Genomic DNA, 20,667 nt, shown 5'->3' with positions numbered 1-20,667 from the left:
CTGAAACGTAACACATCCTTCAACTCTTACAAACACCTAATAACACGCAATGCACTTTCACATGAGTCCCTTCATTTTAAGGGGCCCCAAAGCATTTTAAGGCTTAACAAACAGGGCATTTCTGTCTATCTAGAAGGAGGAACTACTAGCATCACTTCACAATGAACCCTGACAACTTAATCAGTTCAGGTAGCAAAGAAAATCACAGTATTGACAACAATATTGAGAATTCAACTTTCGTTGAGAAGCCCTGCTCATGTGCATGGCCTTTTGCTTAATAACTACCCAAAGAATTAGTCTCCAAATACCTCTGTGACTAGAAAGTGGCATTTTACAGAATATTAACAATAGGAAGTTGTAAAAAGGGAAGAAAATCACGACAGATAGCTACAATTGACTTGTAATGTTTCTAAGGTCACAAGTCAAATTTTCTCATAGGCTTCTGAGGGGGTTTTTTTGACAGAGTAAGAAAATAATTAAAAGACAGCAAGAGAAAAAGAGGAAAGGATTTTTTTTGTGACAATTTGGATAATTCTAGAGTATGACAACATGGAAGTCTCTCCAAAGAGGCCAGTGAAAGCCTACGGTAGGCAGAGAATTTAGCTGCCTACACTATGTGATGACGGCATATCCTAAATTCTGATGTATGCCTGAACTTCTGGTGTGACACATCAGTCTTTAATAGACCTACATCAAGGACAAATTTATCCAAAACTCAAACTGGAATATAAGCAGGTATTAATAATGTATAAATTGCCACAAATCTCATATTATAAGGTTGCTAATGTGAATCCTATGGAAAAGCTAGAAAATTAAACAGTAATTTTGTCTATTTGTATATTTTGTGCCTAGGAAAATGTCAGGACTGGTAAAGAAATGTGTGTTGATGCAAACAGGACTCATAACCAAGTGTGTGTGTGTGTATAAACAGGTAATATGGATTTTAACACATCTCCGTAGCCAAGGGGAAAAATCAAGTCCCACACCAGTTTTTCAGTAGGTTTGGGGCAGGGTTAGGAAACCCACTTGGTCTTGCCATACAGAGCCACCTCCAGCTTAAAATATTGTCCTTCTCTTAATAAAAGACAACTATAAACAGGATGAAGCAGTAGCCAGCTCTGCATACATGAATACATTCTGATTTTCTCTAGTGAGTAAACAAACCAAAAAATCCCACCAAACAAACCCAAGCTCTAAGCCTGCCTAATACTAGCCTTCAGTCTGAGTCCATAAGGCCAGCACAACAAGACTAATTTAATCACTTTAAATTACACTCATCATTGTCTATTGAAATTCCAAGATCAAAATCTTAACGTAGAAATACTTTCCTTAAATTGTCAGTGGGCTCCGTAAGTCTCCTGGAACAAGGCAGATAATTGCCTTTTGAATTGATGAAAAAAACCACACAGAAAATTGACAAAATTAAGGCTTTAAAGGAACAAATTGTGGGATTGGAGCACCTCTCACAAAAGGCATCTGCATGGCTTAGAGTTAAAGCAGCTTAGGCTGATGCAGACTAGGCTTAATGAGCTTATTACTCATAAGGCTGAATGTCTCCATCATAATGTCAAGCATAAACAAGAAATTGATGGTAAACCTGGTAGCTCTTAGATACATGGCCAGACAGTGCAAGAAGAGAATTTATGAAGGAGAGCAAGAAGACAAAGATTAAAGACTCTAACAATTTTTAGGATGTCTTGCCAAGCACTGCTTTGTAACAATTACAACCAAGTAATCTGAAGGATAAACATCATGTTCAAAGAGATAAAGAGCACCAGATCCAAGTTACCAAGCAAATTCACCAGTTTCACCAGTGTTTCTATGGTTCTGAGAATGCATTTATAGTAAATTACATATACTTGTTATAAGAACAAATAAAACAATGTGCCCTTGGAGGGGTCTATCTCCATAATGGTTCCTATCTTAGAGTACACTTGTAAGAAGCTACCCGCAGCTGCAGCTTTGTAAAAATGGTGAATTTAACACTCAAAACCATTTGCCCTGACAGCCAGGAAAGCTTAAATCCACAGACCCTGCAGAGCAATCCAAGCAGGTCTCCTGCACTGTGACAGACACCTGCCTGCTAAAGCTGGCCAATGCATTCCACTGAAGACAGACGAGTTAAGCACAAATTACTAACAGTTTGTGGTTATTAGTGGCTGACTGGAGAATGCCCCAGCAAATCTCATTTCTTGTGCCACTGAAATGACATCTTTTAGCTGATTACATTTCTGTATATTGGTTGTCTGGAGATTTTTAAGTGGACATCAAAGTTGTGCAGAGACATTGCAAGTGAAGCTGGTGGGTACGGTTTCTCTCCGGTTAGGTTATACATCTTTAAAACATAACAATACCCTTACTTCTTTTTGCCTTTTGAAAATTCCCAGCATGGCCCCTTCACTTCCCATAGTAGTGCTAGTTAATACTGCATGTAATTATTTTGTGAAGTCTTCTTCACACTCAAAAACAGGAACTCGAATGCTTTGGGAGTGAGATGCGGACAAAGTCAGATAGAAGACATCAATTATTCAATTCTATTGTTACAAACTAATAACACTACAAGGCTGCTATTAGAAACTGTCTTCTCTCCCCTGGCACTGTATGAAGATTAATAACACCTACAGTTCTCACAGTTCTATTTTATTTGTACAGTAAAAAGTATTTACAGACATAAGAGGCTCTTCTGCTTGAATTTATTCTGTGGTTATAATAAGGGAGGACATGGTACCGGGTGGAGGGTCTCCTCTCCTTTTTTTTTCTTTTTTTTTCTTGGCTCAGATGTGCTAGTTAATAAGTCAGGGTGTTTCTTATGACTGTCCTTATAGAGTGTTATATATTCTGAAATTCAGCTCTGGTTAAAACATAACAAAGTTTCACAGAGCATCTCAGTAACTTAAAATTACCACAAGGCAGAAAAGGAGATAAAACTTGCACGATGCAGAAAAGGTTTAAAGTACACTTTTAAAAGGAAGATGTCAGAAGTGACTTCAAACCATAGACGTGGTAACAATGGGTGCTATCTCAAATCCTAAAAGAGAACAGAAGGTGTGATTCTGTAGAAGGCATCCCACTCCCATAGCTCCAGTCACAGCCACTTAAGTGCACTGCTAGGAGTTATGTCAAAGGTTTGATCCACCTGCAGCTGAAGCTAAAGTGACTTTTCTTTGAGAGTGTTACTATTTTGGTGATTAAGGCCACTTCTACATTCTGGTATACATACTTCCCGCACTGTTAATGAACTTCCTTAGTTTGGTGCTATTACCAGAATCTCAAAAAGGCAAAACATTAGATTACACATGTATAATCTACAAATGGCCTTTACTCTGACAGGTTACTGAGCAAACAGCATTCAGAAATTTTCACACTTATAAAGAGGTGATCAAAAGGCGATTAAGACAAAAGAAATAGTTGAACATTGCTCTTCTGCAATAATTACATAGTCATGTAGCTTATCACCTACGAGGTCATTCAGAAGGGGCAATTAGTATCAATTTTTAATTAATGTCACCTTCAGAACTGCATAAATATAGCTAGGTTGTCACGTTAAATCTCACCTTTCCTAAAGAATTGCTATAGATAATTGCCTCTACTGGGAGGAAACATACCAGCAGAGCTTCTTTTAAATAAAGGCTTTTCCAGCAAGAAGTGAGCACTGATTGAAGACTCTCATCAGTTGTTTCAGATGAGATAGAAAAGAATAATAGAATTAACCTCGTACTACTCCACAGCAGGGAGGAATGTTTTTAAATCTCAGAATTATTCTTGATTGAATAATTTAAAATCAAGGTGGTACAAACATATCCTCAAGAATCTGGCCTCAAGCTGCGCCAGGGTAGGTTCAGGCTGGACATCAGAGAAAAATTTTTCACAGAAATGGTCACTGGGCACTGGAACAGGCTGCCCAGAGAGGTGGTTGAGTCACCATCCCTGGAGGTGTTTAAGGTACGGGTGGACGAGGTGCTCGGGGACATAGTTTAGTGATTGATAGGAATGGTTGGACTTGATGATCCTGGAGGTCTTTTCCAACCTAGTGATTCTGTGATTCCTTGAAGAGAGACAAGCAATCCTACAAGCTCTCTCCATATTTGTAAATACAAATGATCACATTATTTTAATTTGATCACATTTAAACCAATACATGTCCTTAACGTGGTGTCTGGTAAGTCTTCCTAAAATCAGGCTTTAAAAATGAGATTAATCAGTGTTTACATCAATTTCACTCGCATGTGCAACTTATGGCTGAAGTTAAAATAATGTAAGCAAGAAGTTTCACAAGAGATTAGGCAGACCGAGCCTGAAGAAATGTATTAGTAGTTCCATGCAGCTTTTCCAGGACAAAGTTTAAATATCCAACAGTCTACCCGAACAGTCACCACCATGCACACAGGACACTTACCTGGTGTTTAAGAGAATAAAGTTGAAGTCTTTAAACATATCTAAATCTCAGAATTCAAGCAGACCTCCAGGTCACTGGCTATTCTCATGGGAGACACTAATCTTCTGTTGGAGCTCTTCTGCTTCATACAAAATCATTTCATGTTAAGCCACGAGTCCCATACTCAGTGGGTTATACAGGAGATTCTCACCCAATGAGTATTTATAGGAAGCAGGACACTCCAAATGAGAGCGAGAGATCCTACCTAGAACAAGCTGCACAATGTGTTGGTGACTTCTAGGGATGTCAAATTTCTTTTATCAGTCAGGGCAGAGATTTGAACCTGGAGCTTTCACACTCAAATCACATACATAACGTCTCTTTCTGGCCAGGAATTGTACCTCAGAGGTTCTGTAAAGCCTCAAACTTAGGTATAAGGGCCCTCTCACCCAGTGAAAGTTTTGCAAAATTTCATACACAGTTGTGTAAAAGCTGTACGAAGACTTTTAATTAGCGAAATTCTTATCCTTAAGAAATTTCCTCTTTAGCTAGAAAATTTGACTGCTGGTGAAATATAGTGACAGTCAATTTTAAAATGTGCGTTTCAATGGTATTTTTGCTACTCTCCTCTCATTTGTGCCTCTTGTATGAAATACACACAAGGGCTTTTTAAATTCAGACTGATTTGAAGATGTGTAATTTATATTTCTTCTCTGAACCACTTTGAAATTGGCCACAAACTTCCAGAAAACAGGCAAGCGTTGTTTCCATTTTACATTACCAAATGCAAAGTTAGTTAAACATCCAGACAAGTGCCATGCCAGTCAGGTACGTGCACTTCACTCACAGCTCCTAAGATTGACTGAGGAAAAGCAACAGACATTCTAGCAAGGCCTGAGCTTATAAGCAACAGCCAGAAGGAAATCCAACAGAAATGAAAGCAGCACGGATGCAGTGGTTTTAAGTACGTAGCATGCTAGTTAAGTGTTGTGATTATTCTTCTTCAGGCTTTATCAAAGTGAATACAAGGATTTGCAAAATGCTATAAGAAGTTTAAATAAAAATGAAAGTACAGAGCATGCAATTATTTTCCATTTACTCACTATATCCAATGGAGTTTTGCTTCCAATCTGATGTAAAATGTCAATTAGAATAGTTAAAGTCATAAATATTCAAGTATAATGATACTCTGAAAGTGTGGCTCGGGTTTGGGGGCGTTTTGGGGTTTGGTTTTTTTCCTGTAGAATAAACTGCATCACAAGCGCTGTATGAACAGGAACATACAGCAAGACCTGACCCTGTGCACACACATCTCTGCACCTATAGATGAATTACTCCTGAAGCAATGGGACTACTGCCTACTGTCAGACAGCCACTGTGACTAGACACCAGTTGCATTGCTTCATAAGGGAGAATGGAAAAGCAGAGAATAACGTTCAATGAGAACATTTAAGATCAATCTACTCTGTCAACAAATACAGATATACAGATATACAGATACAAAATACACACACTGTGGGAGACTGCCTAATGAAGTTAGGGTGCTTCGTAAGCCTACAAAGAACAATAAACGAGTGACAGTTTCTTTTTGCAAGTCTGTTCATGCAGGCAAACATCTTGCCTTGTATAAATAAGCCCGATTATAGCCCCAAAGTCCCAGCACTCACAGCTCTTTCTGAGCTATACGATCGCATGCAATGCCATATGCCATGATCAAATGCCCTTTCCATTGAATTCAGCAGATTAGAGAGAGTCGGATGTTCTTCATACATTTGTATTTAAACACTGCACACAGATACACACTCACAGACAGGTATTTGAGGCAACGGCAGAAGTCCATGACTCTTCTCCGAACTGAAGGAAAACTCTCTCCTGCAATTCTGCACTGCCATTGTTATTCTCTGGTGGAAGGCAGCAGATATAAGTGCCTTGCTTCTCCACCCCAGGAAAACAAAAATATAAACTAAAAAAAGATAAAATCTGTCAGAGAGACAGAAAATAAATCTCAGAGATGCTAGGCAATACTCCTATCCTACAAGCCAACGTGCCATCAGCGTGCAAAGAAAATAGTCAATTCCTGCACACATGGAGTTCACAAGCAGCAGTAGCTTTCTAGGAAATGTTTTTGGGATCAAAATTATCTAGTTTCCAAAATGTAAAATCTAAACCAAAATATACTAGCATATCTATCATAGAAAGGCTCCTGTTGATCATTTAACCAGTGGGTACATATTGCACTAATGCTGACATTACAACTTAAGTAATTGAATCAATCTACCCATATTTGGGGAATCCTACACTGCACAGACCTGTGAGCACTTGCTATGGATTGCAAGACTCCTGTTCCAGCTAATGGTACCATCTCTGCTGAGCTGGCTCAGACTGATGGAGGGTACCTTTAGGGCACAGGGTGCTCGGAGCTCTCGCTGCCTGCAGTGTGGTCTACAAATAGACAGCAAGATGGATGCCTTTTCTGTTCCCTTCCCTGTATTTTTGAATTAAATGTATTTTCTACTCAGCTAAGTACAGAACACAAAAACTTTGAATAAGGAAAGACAGAATGAGATGTCAGTTGAAAGCAGCTTTTTTTACTGCTTGGCACTTCAGGTGTTCCAGGTATTGTGGCTGAGCTGCCCTGGTGCATCCTGTCTGATCTTCAGCAGGATCAGTGTGCAGAGCACTCCAAGGAAAGGCTAACACTACAGCACTGGTGGATGTCACCTCTAGTAGTCTGCCTTATCAGGAGCCTGTGAAACAGGCTGTGGGTAGCTGCTCCACGATGCTGTACTGAATCCTGATGGGATTCTTAATAGACAACTATTACAGTTCACTTAATGGAAACGTTCATGGGGACTGTGTGTCTTTGATAGGAATGGTTGGACTCGATGATCCGGTGGGTCTCTTCCAACCTGGTTATTCTATGATTCTATGATTCTATGACAAACAAATAAGGTTTACTGAAGTTATTTTCAGGCATTAAGTCCCTAAGTTCTTTTCCTTTTACATAGACTTGAGTTAATGATTTTGAGCTTCCTCCGCTAATAAAGGAGCTTCCACGTGGGAAAAGCTGTCACAGAGACATGTACAAAGTCATTCACCACATAACTATCACCATTGATTTCCAACAAAACCCTCCCTTTAAGAAACAGGGTGTTGGTCACAGAGATGGACAGGCATTTGGGAAAGAGAACACCCCGAACAATCCCCTGAATGAAGAGATTCAGGCCAGGAGGTGGCCTGGAGTTGCCACTGGAGAAGCATTCCAGTCAGATCCCAACGTGGCAAAAGGTACTTTAACATATCCCAACCACACTTGTGATTAATTTGTCACTAACTACCAGTGTCCTGCTCTCAGATGGATGAATGAACAAATCCTTGTTGATAAGAGACATATGTATTTAGTAGCCACCAGATTAAATACGTACCGGGTCTGTGGTTCCAGTTTCTCCTTGGGATGAGGAATCAAGTGTTTGAAGGCACAGCTTAACTACTTACTACTAATGGTAACAGCAGGTCTAATAAAAGGTTATTTCTTTCTCTTTAAACCCAACTTCTCCTTTCATGGTACAGCCAAGATGGCCTTCTGCTAGTGGGAATCTCCCTCTGCCCCTTCTTCCAGACACAAACTTCTGTGTGGATCACCTTGCCTCAGGCAGGCAGGCAGATGGAGGTTTGCCTTTTCTTTTGGACCCAGTTTTTGGTTAAACCACACTCTTCTTCCATCCTTACATGAATTAGCCCCCCAATCCAATTCAATTTCTATTAGCGAGTGAATTTCATTTGTTGATGGAATAAAGAGGATTTTAAAAGAAAAAAAACATCAATTCTTACAGTCAGAGAAAACATTTCACTACAGGAGATAGTGACCGATACCCCCTACTATCAAACACCAAAGAAGTCAGTTCCAATCTGAACAAGCGTGACATTATTTTTAGAAGTAGGAAGGCAGATGGGAGTTTGAGTTGCTTCCGAGCACACATACACACCATTCAGCCTTTATGAATGGCTTCTTACAGATGGAGGAAAAAATCAAGAATCTGCTTCCACTCTTCTCTTTTTTAGCAACATCACGTCATTCATTGCAGGGCAACTACCCCACCAATATCTCAGACAACCTAAAGGGCCTCTAGGTAAAAAAGCTTCTTTCATTGAGCTCTGTGGTTGAACACACAAACACAAATTTTACTTGTGTGGGTCAAAGGTTACAACCTTTTCACGCTTAATCCTTATTTCTCCCAGTACCTCTCCTCTCCCTACAAATAACTTTAGCTAAATTGCAGCCAAGGTATTTGGCCTGCAGAAAACAGACGTCAAAAAATGAAAATATATTTTCATAGATTAGATAAACCAGACTTTCCTAAACTGTATTCAAGCATGTAAATGTTTTGCAGTGCTGGGAAGCTATGGTGGTTAAAGCTTAAAGATCAGATCCCTCAGCAAAGGAAACTCCATTGGACACTGCATCATCTTCAGATTTTTTTAAGTGCCTTCTTCTAGGGGAGATAATTTCTATCTAGATATTTTCATCTATAAGTTACCACTAATAAGTGAAAAATATTTACCCAAAGGATAAAATATTAAAACAAGAGTTAACTTGGCACTGAAGAATAATGTTCTTTCAATAATCCTGTCTGAAAATCAGGATGGAAGGGACTGGAAATATTTTAGAAGGAGTATTCCATATGTCAGAGCTCCTGTGATACAAATCAGTGGTTCGAAGTTAGCACTTTTAAGAAAGATATCAATTTGTTTCTGTCTTTCGATGTGTGAAACCAAAATAAAAAAATCTCCCTGCCTACATGCAGACATATTTGCATTGAAATCAGGGCTGCTGGGCTCCCACTGTTCCTTGAGTAAGAGCAACTAAAAATACCATGAATCTTATTTTACTTCTCATTAGCACTGAAGAGGAGAAAAACAACAAGAAAAATGTATTTCCAAGATAAAGCAACAAAAGCAGCCAGGTACTCCTCAGACATAACCAGCTGTCTTCATGCACCTATTCTACACACACTGACCCTCTCAGTCAAACTGCAGCATTAACTGGGATTGGCAGCTGCCTCCACCATTACGGAGGAGAGCCCGGTGCGGTTCAGGAGATAGAAATGAGACAAAGAGTGTTGCCAGTTTTCTGGATCTCCCTTGGTTTCATTTTCAAAACTGATAAACAGAAGGCTTGAGGAATAAGATTGCATTTAACGACTTTCTGTTCTCTCTGTTATGTGGAAAAGAAGAGGAATATAGATAAAAGCCATGCTTATGGGCAATTAAACCTTAGTGGATGCTTCACTCAGCTATGAATAACTAAAGCAGTCAATGTATTGTGGTTAATAGCTAAGAGAAATAAAGATCATGGATCATGACAAAGTCCTTGACATAGAGCCACCACAGAGTGCACAACAAACTGTGACCATGCCACCAGTCAGCCTCACGAGACAGTCTCCTTTCCATCTGCCCCAGATGAATTTTTACTGAAGCTTTTACACACGGCCTTCGAACAGCCACAGATAACCACAACTCTATCAAAACCTATTTGATTGCATTACAGGACAATGATATCTATAGATGATGCTACTTTACCAGATGAAGCACAAGAATCAACAATTGTCTTAACACCTCAAAATCTGTCTCATGTTGGAATAAGTGAACAAACCTGGGCACAAGGATTATTTCCATTTCATGCCCATGGCACAATCACATTTCGGCTACTGAAGGCGTTGTTCCTGACCATTTGCCATCCTGATTCCAAACAATGCAAAAAAATCAATGTAAAGGCGGTGTCTATATTAATTAATTAGTCACTGTTACCAAATACAAAGGTATTAAACTCAGGACCTGGCAACTCACTACAGCTAAGGGACAATTGCTCACATGAGCAAAACAGAATCACCTTCTTCTGACAGTGTGTACAAAGACAAGAAGTCCTGGTCCTCCTGTTGATCGAGCACAAATGCTTTCTGATTTGTTTAGCTTTTGTATTCCAGAGAGAAAATGAGATGCCTGACAACCTTGCAACACCAATGGCAGAGTCCTGGTCCCACAAACACTTCAGGTGGACATCTTAGTATGCAATACTGGTCTTTTGCATACAATGGGCTAAAATTCATAGCAATTTTATTTCACTGGTGTACACAGAACAGCTGTATGACTCCAACTCTGCAAACGATACTTGACTTTGGGTTTCTAAACAGCAGCTATAGTCAGAAATAGGGGAAGACTGACACAGGAAAATATTGAATTTCTCTGTCCAAATATAGAGCACTTGCTGCACAGCTGCCTTTAGCCCACAATTTACATTTCACCTTAATTCACTTTTCTTCAGTATTAGAATAAAACTCAACACCTCTGATACGCGCTGCATTTCCAGCTCTTCCTTTTGTCCGGCAACCATGAGCAACACCAGGGCTCAATAGCAGCTCGCAGTCTGCAACTGATAGGTTGCCAGGAAACATGTGCAGTAACAAGCAAAAGAAAAAAGAGAGGACCTTGCTCCATGCAAGGGATCAGAACAGGCTGGACCGCTGGGCTGAGTCCAATGGCATGAGGTTTAACAAGGTCAAATGCCGGGTCCTGCACTTGGGGCGCAACAACCCTGGGCAGCTACAGACTAGGAGAAGTCTGTCTAGAAAGCTGCCTGGAGGAGAGGGACCTGAGGGTGTTGGTTGACAGAGACTGAACATGAGCCAGCAGTGGCCCAGGTGGCCAAGAAGGCCAATGGCATCTTGGCTTGGATCAGAAACAGCGTGACCAGCAGGTCCAGGGAGGTTATTCTCCCTCTGTACTTGGCACTGGTGAGACCACTCCTCGAATCCTGTGTTCAGTTCTGGGCCCCTCACCACAAGAAGGATGTTGAGGCTCTGGAGCGAGTCCAGAGGAGAGCAAGGAGGCTAGTGAGGGGGCTGGAGAACAGGCCTTCTGATGAACGGCTGAGAGAGCTGGGGGTGTTTAGGCTGGAGAAGAGGAGGCTGACGGGAGACCTCATTGCTCTCTACAACTACCTGAAAGGAGGTTGTGGAGAGGAGGGTGCTGGCCTCTTCTCCCAAGTGACGGGGCCAGGACAAGAGGGAATGGCCTCAAGCTCCACCAGGGGAGGTGCAGGCTGAACATTGGGAAAAAAATTTTCACAGAAAGGGTGATTGGGCACTGGAACAGGCTGCCCAGGGAGGTGGTTGAGTCACCTTCCCTGGAGGTGTTTAAGGCATGGGTGGATGAGGTACTGAGGGGCATGGTTTAGTGATTGATAGGAATGGTTGGACTCGATGATCCGGTGAGTCTCTTCCAACCTGGTGATTCTATGATTCTATGATTCTATGTCTGCTCCAGACCTCATGGCACACAGGAACTGTGATATGAAGGCAAAAAGAGAATTCCCAAGTGAAGGTGCTATTATAGAGATCTCTGCTTATGCAAGAATCTGTTGGTAAGACAGGGTAAGGTTGCAATACACATTGTTGTGGCCATACGAGTGTAGGCTTGCACACAACACAGAGGAGGCTACTCTATATATACACCCTACAAAGACCAAGAACATTCACTATTGTTCCTAACGGGCAGCAGGCTCAGCAGAAGACCCCTCTATCCCAGCAAGCACATTCACGAGAGATCAGCTCTAGAAAAAGGCTCTAAACGAGGAAAGGCTAAAATCACTGCCACAAGTTACAAAGGAGCAGTGATATTTTAAGTGTCCTAAATATACATGCATGTAGGTGGGAGCTAAAAAGGCTTAACCATCTCAGACGCTGGCCCAGGACTGCCCTGGCATAATTACAGGTCAAGGTTTCCCAGCTGTTGTGCCCTGCTGTAGGTCAGCTGCAGTATTTCTCCTGTGGTGGCACTGACAGTGCTGGTACGTGTGCTGTGAAAGCAGCATGTGCTGTGCAGAGCTCCTTTGCAACAGTTAAATAATTTGACTCTTCAACAAAGAAAGAACGAACCAAACAACATAAAAGACTAAACAGCAGACAATGTTCTTATTAAAGCATGACTACCTCTACAAATTAGAGCTTTTTTTTAAAAAAGCAATTAAAGCCTATTTATATGTGACACAATAATTGTGGATAACCCTGTTAATCAAGAAGTTCAGTTAATGCCCATCTTCATGACAATTTTATAAGTCACAAACTTCTAGAAATCCATACTATACATCTCCCAAGTCCAATTTTTGGTTTCTTACAAGATGCAATTTCTAATCATCAGGTCCAGGATATTAAAAAACAACAACCTCTTACCCCAGTTACATTACATTTAAGGTTAATCTTGATTATGTTGACTTCATCAATGCTGCTATTGTTTCAGCAGAGGTAGAAAGGCACTGCAGGTATGCAGCTGGCAAAAGCTATTTACTTGGTTTGCAAGCCAGACAACGTGCCAGCTGCAGAAGGCACGTGCACCATCACGCACTGGGAACTATCTCTTACTACTGGCACATACACATAGACTGGGAATACTTTGATCCCAGTTAAAAAAAAATTGAGCACACGTAAACTCCACTCAGACAACACTGAAGCACCAGCTTCTTGAACAAGTACAGGATTATAAAAATTAATATGTTTTTAAGATACATCTGGATGCATAAATTTGAGTTTATGGCACTATATTAGGGGTTTTCACAGATTCGTGAATTTCCAAAGAACTCAAATAGTAACCATCAGGGGATTTCATAATACTAGCATATAAACATGTACATGTTAGCAGATAAGAGCCTCCTGAACTGTCTGAGCACTCACCAGTTCCAAACACTGCCGGTGACCATACGCAGCAGCATAATGCACAGTGTTGTACCCTTCTTTGTCTTGGATGGATGGATTGGCATCGTTCTGTAGAAGGAACTCTAGACACCTGTGGACAATTTACTCGTTTAAATGACAGCTCACAATATTTAACAGGCTCATCCCTCACTGCATCTACGAGCAACACTGAAAACTGGCAGTTAATTCTGTATTTCTAGCAGCACCTTAAATCACTTACAAGTTTCCCTCTTTTCACCAATAGCTCCCCACATTCACCATTTTTTAAAACAGAAAAAAACCCACTCATCTTTGAAGATCTTCCTAAAAAACAAACTCGAACCCAGCTTTTGTGGCTACTCTAGATTACAAAATGATTTTCTCTTACGAAGCCTGCAAGAAAACCACGCAACTCTGTACCATGATGTAAGCAGCCTAGATTTGCTACAGCTGTATGTGAAAACTCTTAGATCAAACCACTGGCCTCCAAACGTGCACTACAGCAAGGTGAAAAATAAAGACTTAACTGAGTTAATTTCCATCTCTGTTATGTTTTTTTGTCATGTGTTTTTCAAAGGATCCTTTATGTCCTTTATAGCTACTGCCACATTTTCTTATACCACCAAGAAATCACTATTTTGTTATTAGTACTTTCTTCCATAGTTTGTAATGTGCAGTGAATGTAAAGCTGTCATATGAAAAAGGAGATTATTAAAATGAAAAAATCATTACACAGCTTGATGAAAATGTCAATCCAAGTAAGTATATTGGCTACTTCTTTTGCAACACATATACTCAGTGCAAAGCATTTCAATAAGAATGATTAAATACTGAAGCAGTACATTTTCAATTAAGAAGCAACAACAAGTGCAGAAACAGAAATATTAGGGAATATGTGCACCGAGACGAACGTAGAGCTTTTTTTCTTTAGGTGAGCCCTCATTAAAGCCAAGCACTGTGTTTAGCAGAGCAATGAATGAGCAAAAGCAGAGTGTAAACTGCAGCCCAAAGCAGTGGCATTCTCTAGAAATAGAGTCTAACTGCTTTACTGACACCAAACTTACAATGCAGCTTCTTTTTCCTTCATCTCACTGGCTCTTTCAAGTTCTTCAGCATTTTCATGGGAGTTACCTAAAATATTCTTTCTTCTTAGCACAGAGGACAGAAAAATGCAACTTATTTTCAAAATACCACACCAGTGATTTTGACACAGTCTGCCACCCACCCCTAAACTCCTCTTCACGGATTTGACCTCCAGCCAGCAATAAGAATTATACAAATCAAATGACTGTATGGCATGCGTCTGCAGCTAATAAGTGCTATAAGCTACGGAGACAACACAACATGATGATTTACTGACCTGCTAGTCAATGCCAGAAAAAAAGCCCCAGAAAATTCAGGTTTCTATCACCACTTTCTAGAATCCTTCAGCAATGTTGTGCATTTTGTTTCCTTGGCAGAGAAGAACTCAGGATTACAGCATCTTGCTTCTTCCTACAGTAACCCACAAGTTCTTCTCAAGCATTTAGGATTTAGAGAAACTTTAATCACTTATAGTAAGTGGGTCTATCTTGAATCTGCATTAGCTGTGATAAAGACTCTCCTCACTTTCTGTGAAATATCTTGGCAACACTGTCGATTATTCAGACAGATTCTTTAGATTCTTCAAAGAGTGCAACATGTCTTCATATTCCTGCACACCTAGATAATTTTTGGCACCTCTGCATCCCAGCTGGATGGATGGCAGACAGAAGACTACGATTCGTGATGTTACAATCACAAGCTTGTGATTATGACCTTTCTTGTCCACCAAGGCTAACACAGAATATCTTTACAAACTGCTATCATAACAGCTTAGTCGCTTAAAGGTGTTGCAGTTGGCTAATTTCAATCCACATGCAAATTCCAGACTGGATTCTTCACAATGCAGAACAGTACATTCTTTCTTGAGTAGGCGATTTTCCATTTGCAATATCAAGATTTGACATTTTTTCAGGAGGAGCTAGCAATAATGGACTGTTCTACAAACTCAGGGTCTGTCTGATGTCCACTGACCCAGAGAAAACTTCGTTACTAATAAAATAACTCCCTTGAATATTAACATAGTAAGCTCATAGACAGTCTTCATGCCGTGCTGAAGCCCTACCTGCATCTGCTTCAGTTACCCACAAATCAGTGAGATCCCAAAACAAGATTCCTTGAACTGAATAAGTGATGATCCGGAGAAACAGTACATACTCAGAAACTGCATGAAAATACTGATGTGATTTCCATTGCAGGAAAGGGTACTTTCTGAAGACCATAAGCAACAACAACTACCATAATCGTTGAAACCACAGAGCAACCTTGCTGCACCAAGACTTCTCCCTGCTCATTAATGACCCATATCCAACGTTAAATAATTATGAATATTCCTTGGACTGAGATTGCCTGACCTCGGGAGCTTTTTGCCATGCAGTGTGGAAAAAAAAACATGCTGACCTATAAATTTGTGGTGTGTGAATAGCATTTCGTCTATGTAACAAGGCTTCTCCCAGAACACCCCAAACTGAAAATTTTAATGAGAAGACAGCATCAACACATGAGAATCAATTTAGGCTGGGACGGAGAGGGCAAATAAATGCCATGTATTCCTGCTAATGTTCAGGTAGTGACTAAAGTAAGCTTTTTTAAAATTAATTATGGAAGTAGATACATCCTTAAGCTAACAAAGAGCTTGTTTAAATGCAGGAACATCACCTACAAAGAGTCAAAAGCGGAAAAATATGCATGGAATCAGAAGTCTCAACATCTTGAGTAACAACTTACCCTGGCAAGGCAAAATTAGAAACAGCCAACAGTGAAAGCCTTCCTACAAGTCTACTCTGACTGTAATGCTAAATACAGACCTTTGAAGATACTGCTGCCTTCTTCCCAGCACTGCTCAGGTTTGCATGGGATAGGGAAGACAGATTTTATATCAGCATTATGGCAGCAAATGATGAGGAAGCCACCAAGGCTCTGGTATAGCATCCAAACCTTTACCATAAAGTCAAGCCAAAGTCCTATTGCAGTGGCTTGGAGGCAGTATTCTCTGGGAATGAGATAGATGTATTTTTACCAGACCTCACTATATGAGAAACCAAGAAAACAGTTCCTTAGTGTCTAAAGCAATGAGACAGAGAAGCATGGGATGATCTAAAATAAATACAGGTCACTAACAGTTTTAAGAGAGAACTAACAGGAGCCTGTTTTATACAGCAATTTATAAGGAAGAGACTGCCAAAACCCATCTGGGAATTAGAAACCGTAGTCAGTAACCACAGGATTTCTATGGTTTGCAGTTGTTTACACCCTTTCTCACAAGAATAGCACTGCATTCTGCCAAAGGATATTCCCCAGGCCTCTCTCTTTTTAAAGCCCCTAAAAAAGCAACCTGTTTGGACAGGATGAGCATTTTTATCAGCTCTGACAGTGGAGGGAGACTGATGGGTAGATCTACCCCATCTTTTCCAGAAACTCTGTCAGAATGGCCAGATGTTTGTCTGCCTCAGCAGTCCATCTGGGAAAACTCTTCCTGCTGTCTCTCGCTCCATCCCTTCTGATGGACTTGCAAAGCAAACGTAGAAAATTCTCTGAGCTTACTATTGTGAGGAAACATCACAGAGGAAAATTCTGTGAAAGCAGTTCAGTAAGACAGAGTGGCTGTAAAACTGTGCATTACATCAAAGGTAAATGGTAGAGCTGAAATGACACATCATCTGGGGATGTGGCTTCTAGTCAGAGCATCTCAGTGTGTAGTTAAGCATACATCCAAGAGAAATTCCTTTGCTAACGGGATCATTTATCTGGCTGAGATGACACAGCCTCACAAAGAGAACAAAATTACACTGATTTAGCAAAACACTTTTAACAAGGAAAACAAAGAGGCTTTCTTACTTTCGGTCCATGTCAGAAGCAGCGGCATAGTGCAAAGGGGTGCGTCCCCAGTCATCTGTTTCATTAATATTGGCTCCTGTTGTCACCAGTGTCTCAATACAGTGGAAATGACAATTTGCAGCTGCATAGTGCAAAGGTGTCCTGGAACAGAAGTGACAATTTGTTACCTCATATTCCAGCATGCACCACTGAGGATAATTACAAATTCTAACTGCTGCATTCCCACAGATTTCCAGCAGTCAATATCAGTGCCTTATGTTCCTGTGATGAAATGCAAAGTTATGCAAATGTAACAAAATATTGTGTTAATAGGAAGTTTTGTTGCTACTACAAAACCAAATAGGATACAGATTCTCAATCAGTGTCTTGCAAAGAACCTATTCCCAGTGACAGCTTTTTTGCTGCTGCTCTGCATACCTACGGCTTTCTTCCAGTTGGGAAGCAGAGCAAAGAACAGTGTTTCTTGCCACATCTTATTTAGCTGGCACTGCAACACTCATAGCAACATTTCATAGGGTGGAAAAAAAAACCCTCTAGGAAGCACGTAAGAGCGGCATCGTAATCCAAGTATTGCCTTGGGCACACAAGCACAAGAATTCAGGCAATAAAAGAAGCAATAAGGAAAAAAATAAATCTGTGATATTTTTAAAACAGAAAACTCAAGAAGGTGGGATGGCTTTTATGGATTTAATGAAGTCTGCACCTGTCTGTCTGGCATATAACTGCAACAGCAAGAGTTCAGCAGGGAAGGCCAAACTCCCACTTTATTTTACTGTCATTTTTCAGAGAACATATGATTTCCAGACTGAGGTGCTCTTTCTTCCTTGTCTACTAGATTACATTTTTTTTTCTTTCTTAAAGGAGCTTCATTTATTTACCTACCTTCCACATTTGTCCTTCTTATTAAAATCTGCTCCACTGCTTTGCAAGAGTTTTATACATTCAACATTACTGGAAAGAGAAGTAAAGAAAACAAAATATGATCAAACCAGAAGTTTACATCTGTGTTGTCCACTGCTCCCAAAAAGGAAAACGTTACTTCAACAATTTTTTATTTGTCATGCAGAAAACAGGCTACAGACAACTTACAACGTGAAATTCAATCAAACAGAAATGAAGTTTTTAAAAAATTCATTTTTTTCAAGAAAACTCAAATTTCTCTTCTGCAGAAGAAAAAAAAAATCCAATGAGAGCACAGTAAATGTGATCTGAATTCAGTGTGTTCAGAGATTTTCTAAGGGAACTGCACTCTAATGCTTCCCCCACTGAAGTGGTATTTCATAAGAGAACTTTAAAAGAAAGTTGTTGCTGGCCATAAAATGCCAGTCTAATAACAAAGAGGTGACATTTAACGAAATCCACCCCCATTCAGCAAAGCGTTCAACAGCAAGGACTTTGCTCAAATACTGTTTACTTAGCAAGATTTAATCACTAATTACTTTTAGGTTTATTCTCATATGATTTGTTGGCTATTGTGCTTTTTTGAGTAAGAGGAATAGCTATTTAAAGTAATTGTCATACCAATATTGTATTTATGTAAGTGGATGAGTAGCGCTCCATTGCTTTGTATCTGTAGAAAGAACTCATAGAATCATGGAATGTTTGGGTTTGGAAGGGACCTTAAAGATCATCCAGGGACACCTGGAAGGGACACCTTCCACTGGCTCAGGCTGCTGACCACATCATAGCTACTTCTTCATTTTGTTTAAAGCCAGGTGATTTTTAAAAGAAAATAAAGCAGTTGAATTCTCACATCCTCTGTAATTCAAGTGAATAAATGTATGACTCCAAGCCAGAAAATGACATAAAGAAGCACAGCACTTTCTAAGACTCCTTGTCATTCATAGGGGCAATAAATCAATCACCTTCACAATCAGATGAGCAGGCTTTTGAAGAATGTTCTTTTCCTAGTACCCATGCAACTCCCATTAATGTAATACAAGTAACAGGCACGTGCCAGGAAAAAAAAAACTAATGCCTTGCGTATAGCTCCAGCTTCAGGAAAAAAAAGAAGACTGGATATAATATGCTGGTGTATGTTCCTCCCTACTCTAAATTGCTATTGCATAACATAGCTACAGAACACTCATCAGAATATATTAGAAATAAAAACACTTGTTAGTGAATGACAATTGTAGTAAACCACTGGAAAAATATGGTTTATTTTCATAAACCACTTTTGCCTCTTATAAAGCTTCTCCTTCTCATTAGGGCTTCCAGGTGTTTTTCTTATTCCTTTGAGGTGCCGCCTTATCAAGAAGGAAGCATTTGAACTATACTATAATAATCTCCATTAAATTAATAGTCATATCTCCTCTGTTAATAAGAGACAAGTACCAAGAAGTATAGTATCGAAAGAGCAATAAAACCAATATTTGGATCAATCTTACTAGGCTTTTTGTAATAATGAAAACTTTGTGATATTCATTTAGGTCCACTGAGAAGAAAAAATAGCTTCCAGAAAGAGTGCTCAGTATACATCATGGATGACCATTTCTGCTTGCTTTATCTACAGAAAATCCAAGCTGGGTTCTAGCCAGGGCTCCATTTCAGTGCTTTTCTGAGCCATAAAGTCCTCAACAAAAGAGTAAAACTCAATGCTGGCCAAATGTTTTGTTCTTTTCCTAGTTTATCTTCACAGCACTCCACTGACAATCATTTGGAAATATTTAAAGTAAATATATGCTACATTTCCAGCCTAAACTGCCATATTACAGTGTGCATTTGTTTCCATTTCTGGCCTCTTATCACTTATCAGGAACGCATCGCCCTAAGAGAATAACCGGTATTTGAATTTCTCATTTGGAGGATGGGTTGGCTGTTCGCTTCAGGGCTGTTTTTTGTTGTTGGTTTGGTTTGCTGTTTATTCCGTTAGAAACCTTTAAACTTACTCCTGAAAAATGGGGAAAAGAGAGATAAGCTCCATTTGGATTCCAGGGTTACAATCTGATGGGCACTGTTGCATTTTTTGACAAGGTTACATTCCAAAGGTTGAAGCCAGGAATAACTCCTTTGCCAGCAGCATCCCACAGATCCTCCTCCTCGCCCATTCTGCCCTAGGAACGGATGATTTCCTGCTGACTGCTGGCCCCTGATGATCATTGTGGACAACAGACAGACCTGAGGGAGTATGCTCCCACCCAAAGCTGAAGCAGTCTTCACAGGTATGGGAAAAGATACACCTGAAACCCATGTTTCAAATCACAACCCATCTCCTTTACTTTGCAAGCAACCCCTGCATGAGGACAGTGGCAAAAGACAGCCTTAAGAGACCAAAATTTGACATCAGACCACTCTGTTTCCTTTGAATCACAATAAATTCCTTTGTGGACGGCACAGTCAATCGGCTGGCACCAAACCTGCAATGAAGTCGCAAAATAACTTACACCAGCTACAGTCACAGCTACTCACCCTCCTGCAGCGGCAGCGTGGAGGCACGTTCTTCCAAAACTATCAGGGGTGTCTATTTCAAAGCCTGCAGACAGCACGTGCTCATTACTAAACAAGGACACTATGCTATACTTTTGTCCTAGTTAAACCACAAGAAACATTGCAGAGACAGAAAAATCAGTTAGTTGGAAAAAAACAGAACACAAGCAACTACAGTCAGAAAGAGGTTGTCACACGAACAGTGTGCGGCTGCTCCAG

At 40.2% G+C, this 20,667-nt stretch overlaps 1 protein-coding gene across 11 annotated transcripts in view; it reads right to left on the bottom strand.

Moving 5' to 3' along the window:
• The window catches only part of ANKRD44 (ankyrin repeat domain 44), a 137,810-nt gene that overhangs the window by 18,419 nt on the left and 98,724 nt on the right, over window positions 1-20,667 (bottom strand). For 4 of the 11 annotated variants that reach the window (XM_069860697.1, XM_069860704.1, XM_069860705.1 and 1 more), the window contains exons 12-17: window positions 20,431-20,548; window positions 17,902-17,970; window positions 17,020-17,160; window positions 14,166-14,249; window positions 13,102-13,213; window positions 5,479-5,505 (exon numbers count right to left, since the gene is read on the bottom strand). In XM_069860697.1, the coding sequence (XP_069716798.1) occupies window positions 5,479-5,505; window positions 13,102-13,213; window positions 14,166-14,249; window positions 17,020-17,160; window positions 17,902-17,970; window positions 20,431-20,548 (551 nt within the window). The remainder of the gene's footprint in view (window positions 1-5,478; window positions 5,506-13,101; window positions 13,214-14,165; window positions 14,250-17,019; window positions 17,161-17,901; window positions 17,971-20,430; window positions 20,549-20,667) is intronic. The other 7 variants (XM_069860700.1, XM_069860706.1, XM_069860703.1 and 4 more) reach the window with 5 other exon arrangements.

Source organism: Phaenicophaeus curvirostris, chromosome 7, assembly GCF_032191515.1.
Source record: "Phaenicophaeus curvirostris isolate KB17595 chromosome 7, BPBGC_Pcur_1.0, whole genome shotgun sequence".
NCBI lineage: Eukaryota > Metazoa > Chordata > Aves > Cuculiformes > Cuculidae > Phaenicophaeus > Phaenicophaeus curvirostris.
The sequence above is the reverse complement of the archived record's forward strand: the minus strand, read 5'-3'. Positions and strand labels throughout refer to the sequence as shown.